Genomic DNA, 4,621 nt, shown 5'->3' with positions numbered 1-4,621 from the left:
ATTAGCTGCACGCCCCCCCCGCCACTGCTCGATTCATCCAGAGAAGCGGCAGTGAACATCACAGCAACCTCTCTGTTCTACACGAGGAGGTTGCAGATTAAAATGTGGCTCGATCCGTGTGGAATGAGGCACAGCGGCCAGGAAAGCAGATTATGCCTTTGTTAGTGGAAGACATAAACAGCCCAGTTTCACAGTGGATAAAATCGAGGCCATTGATAAGAAAACAAAGCACCACAAACCAGAGCTGGGTGTCCACTTTGCGCTCACTTTCCAAGTGGCAATTCGAAGGATGGATACAGCCAAGTCTGGGATTCTCCAAGAGACACAGGCTCACATCCCTGAGGGTTTTGACTGACACCAATAACAACACGAGATACAGTCATGGGAAACGCAATACCATTTTAGCCCACTCCTACCTCATGCTGCAAAGCCTACGTTTTGATTCACAGCACTCTTAGCCAAACAGGCTTTTCCGTTCTGCCACCCTGAAGAGCTCTGAGCTTGCATTCAATTGGCTCAAGAAAAGGTCCCCCTCAATCTATATATTTGTGTCTGCTGCTTTCCAAGAACAACGTTCTTGCAGTTGCCTGATCGTCTGCTTCTAGCAGTGTGGGCAAGGCCCACAGGTCTCTGGAACTCAACAAAGTTTGGTGTAATGGTTAAGTGCATGGACTCTTATCTGGGAGAACCGGGTTTGATTCCCCACTCCTCCACTTGCAGCTGCTGGAATGGCCTTGGGTCAGCCATAGCTTTTGTAGGAGTTGTCCTTCAAAGGGCAGCTGCTGTAAGAGCTCTGGCAGAGGTTGTCCTTGAAAGGGCAGCTGCTGTGAGAGCCCTCTCAGCCCCACCTACATCACATGGTGTCTGTTGTGGAGGAAGAAGATAGAGATTGTAAGCCACTCTGAGTCTCTGATTCAGAGAGAAGGGTGGGATATAAATCTGCAATTCTTCTTCTTCTTCTGCTATCATAGTCAGTCTTGTCTACTCAGACTGGCAGTGGCTCTCCAGCGTCTCAAGCTGAGGTTTTTCATGCCTATTTGCTTGGACCTTTTTTAATTGGAGACGCCGGGGATTGAACCTGGGACCTCCTGCTTACCAAGCAGATGCTCTACCACTGAGCCTCCCCCAAATGCTCACTTCTGACTTGCCAGGGGAAACTCAAGGTCTTGCCAGAGACATTTCTAAGCAAAATGAAGGCCTGGCCTCTGGAATGGGAAACCCGCTCAGTGTAGCCACTGGATATAAGTAGGGATTCATTGGCCTAACCGACTTTTGTTGCAGGGAGAGGAAATCCATTCTGGTGTGTTGCCAGGACCATCACAAACAGCTCTGAAAAATTTAGCAGGAATTATCATCATCAGGGCTTTTTGGTAGAAAAAGCCCAGCAGGAACTCATTTGCATATTAGGCCACACACCCCGATGTCACCATTGTTTCACACCCCTGGTCTAAGGCCTTAAGTCTAAGGCAGGGGTGGCCAACGGTAGCTCTATAGATGTTTTTTGCCTACAACTCCCATCAGCCCCAATCAGCATGGCCAATGGCTGGGGCCGATGGGAGTTGTAGGCAAAAAAAACATCTGGAGAGCTACCGTTGGCCACCCCTGCTCTAAGGCAACCATTCCAGCTTCCTGGTTGGAAGACAGGACTGCATTCATTGTGACCTTTTGTGTGGAAATGGATGGTGGGGGAGAGGCACAATCACAGATCCATGCTGGTGTCACTTTAACCCACTGAAATCTTCCCTTCTAGACCATTTAGGGACAGCTGGCTCACGATTTCTGGGCTAACGTTAGTACCCAAAACAACAACTAGGCCTTCTGTGCTTTTTTGGCTGGTACCTGAAATACAGAACTGCCCCTTAGGCTTTAAAAGATTCTTGGGATTAGAGGCCAGGCTTGCCAGTTCTGCCCGAGGATCTGTCATGGCAGAAGCATCGCAAAAGGAACAGTTTTTTTGGGGGGAGAGTGGGGGAGTAGCCAACCACTTTACATAGTTTTGTATGCCCAGTAGAACTAGGCCTTCGTTCCCCATTGGGAAAGGAAAGGTCCCCTGTGCAAGCCCCAGTCGTTTCCGACTCTGGGATGACGTTGCTTTCCCGTTTTCACGGCAGACTTTTTACGGGGTGGTTTGCCATTGCCTTCCCCAATTGTCTACGCTTTCCCCTAGCAAGCTGGGTACTCATTTGACTCACCTCGGAAGGATGGAAGGCTGAGTCAACCTCGAGACGGCTACCTGAAAACCCAGCTTCTGCCGGGGATTGAACTCAGGCCATGAGCAGAGCTTAGGACTGCAGTACTGCAGCTTTAACACTCTGCACCACGGGGCTACTTCATTCCCCTTTAGGGAGCTGCAATCTCCCTTTTGGGCAGCAGCTTGAGGGGATAGGCCAAGGCCCGAGGGGATGGATGTGGGGCCAAGTGGGCCCCCGCACACTGCCTGAGAAGCATGTAGGAGGGTTTCAGCATTGCAAGTGTGGGGAGACAAGTGATAGCATCCTTTGGCACAAGCCGGCAGCCCTTGTGAGAACGCGGCAGAAGAGCCGTCTTGATTTCAGCACCAGAGCCGTGGACAGCAGCCTTCACCACTGCTCCGTCTGTCAAAGAGGCTGGAGGAAGTGAAAAGATAGATTCTATTTATATGTGGATAGTTAATATATTTTAAGGGTTGGTGGGTTTTTTTTTAAAGAACACACAGACACAAGCTCCAGACCTCCAGCATGGCTGCTGCCTTCTCTTTTATCTAGTACATTTTAACCCCGCCCTTCCACCAACCAATGAGAGCCAGTTTGGTGTGGTGGTTAAGGGCACTGACTCTTATCTGGGAGAACCGGGTTTGATTCCCCACTCCTCCATTTGCAGCTGCTAGCATGGCCTTGGGTCAGCCATAGCTTTTGTAGGAGTTGTCCTTCAAAGGGCAGCTGCTGTAAGAGCTCTCTTAGCCCCACCCACCTCACAGGGTGTCTGTTGTGGGGTGGGCAGATAAAGGAGATTGTGACCACTCTGAGTATAGGGTGGGATATAAATCTATCTTCTTCTTCTTCTTTTTAGCACCAGACTAAATTGTGGTTTTAAACTGTGATTTTAAATTGTTAGTTTAACTGTTGATTTTAATGTAATATTTAATTTATATCTAAAATATTTAAATTGAGGATTATTGTATTATAATGTTGTATTTTATGTATTTCTTGCATTGTAATGTTGTATTGTATACTGTTGAAATGTGGTATTTTATGCTATGTGAGCCTCCCTGAGCCTGCTTCGGTGGGGAGGGAGGGATATAAATTAAAAATTATTATTATTATTATTCTCAGGTTAATGTACCTGAGCCACCCTCCTCACTTCATCCTCACAAAACCCCTGCGAGGTAGGCATGGCTGAGAGGTACTGGCCAAAGGTTATTCCCAGGGCTTTTTTTGTAGCAGGGACTCCTTTGCATATTAGGCCACACCCCCTGATGTTAGCCAATCCTCCAAGAACTTACAGGGCTCTTAGTACAGGACCTACTGTAAGCTCCAGGAAGACTGGCTACATCAGGGTTGTGTGGCCTAACATGCAAAGAAGAAGATATTGGATTTATATCCTGCACTGTACTCTGAATCTCAGAGTCTCAGCCACAACCTCCTTTACCTTCCCACCCCACAACAGACACCCTGTGAGGTGGATGGGACTAAGAGAGCTCTTAAAGCAGCTGCCCTTTCAAGGACAACTCCTACGAAAGTTATGGCTGACCCAAGGCCATTCCAGCAAGCTGCAAGTGGAGGAGTGGGGAATCAAACTCGGCTCTCCCAGATAAGAGTCTGCACACTGAACCACTACACCAAATTGGCTCTTTCAACCACCCTTTCAAGGACAACCTCTGCCAGAGCTATGGCTGACCCAAGGCCATTCCAGCAGGTGCAAGTGGAGGAGTGGGGAATCAAACTCTGCCCTCCCAGATAAGAGTCCGCGCACTTAACCACTACACCAAACTGTCTCTCCTGCTACAAAAGTTCCTGCTACAAAAGAAGCCCTGATTATTCCTCAGCAAGTGTCACGGCCAAGTGGGCTTTTGAACCCAGGTCATAGTCCTACACGCCGATCTTTATGTAATCCCACAAACAAACCAGAAGTGGACATTAAGATGGTGAAGGGCTGACGAGGGGGAAAGCTGGGTGGGAGGGGACTTCGCTCTTATTTTTGTGCTTGTGATCCTCAAAAACAGCAATGACATCTCTCTGAGCATTATCTGAAATGGAACAATGGAGATGACTTGCCCAAGATCGCTTGGAGAGCCTGTCGTGGGGTGAGGAACTGAAGGCAGACCTCTTGACAGGCGAGTCATGCCTGAATCACCTGCCAGCACCGCAGACGGGTCAAGACGGAATCCTGGAGGAGTCCATGAAGAGCAGCCGAGGCCTGGAGACACATCACATGCCAGGATCTGGTCACCCCCTCTTGTGGTCTGCGCTTTGGGACTGAGAAACAAGCGTTCCGCCCAGCTCCCTGTGCACCCTCTTGAACGCGGGCAAGTTACAGCTGTCAAACTAATTCCCACTCCCACCAGCAATACATGCGTTTAAAAATGACAGGCAAAGCACAGCTATTGCGTTGATTTGTCGTCCCACCTCCCCGCTTGCTTCCT

General features: G+C 49.0%; 1 protein-coding gene across 1 annotated transcript in view; it reads left to right on the top strand.

Annotated features, from left to right (window-relative positions):
- Positions 1 to 3,034: 3,034 nt before the first annotated feature.
- The window catches only part of LOC132582326 (thyrotropin-releasing hormone receptor-like), a gene marked incomplete at its 5' end in the record, with an annotated part of 9,309 nt that continues 7,722 nt past the window's right edge, over positions 3,035 to 4,621 (top strand). The window contains 1 exon segment of the mRNA XM_060253861.1: positions 3,035 to 3,055. Coding sequence (XP_060109844.1) covers positions 3,035 to 3,055 — 21 coding nt within the window.

Source organism: Heteronotia binoei, chromosome 14 (genome assembly GCF_032191835.1).
Source record: "Heteronotia binoei isolate CCM8104 ecotype False Entrance Well chromosome 14, APGP_CSIRO_Hbin_v1, whole genome shotgun sequence".
NCBI classification, from domain to species: Eukaryota; Metazoa; Chordata; class Lepidosauria; order Squamata; family Gekkonidae; genus Heteronotia; species Heteronotia binoei.
This window is presented reverse-complemented; position numbering and strand designations above follow the sequence as displayed.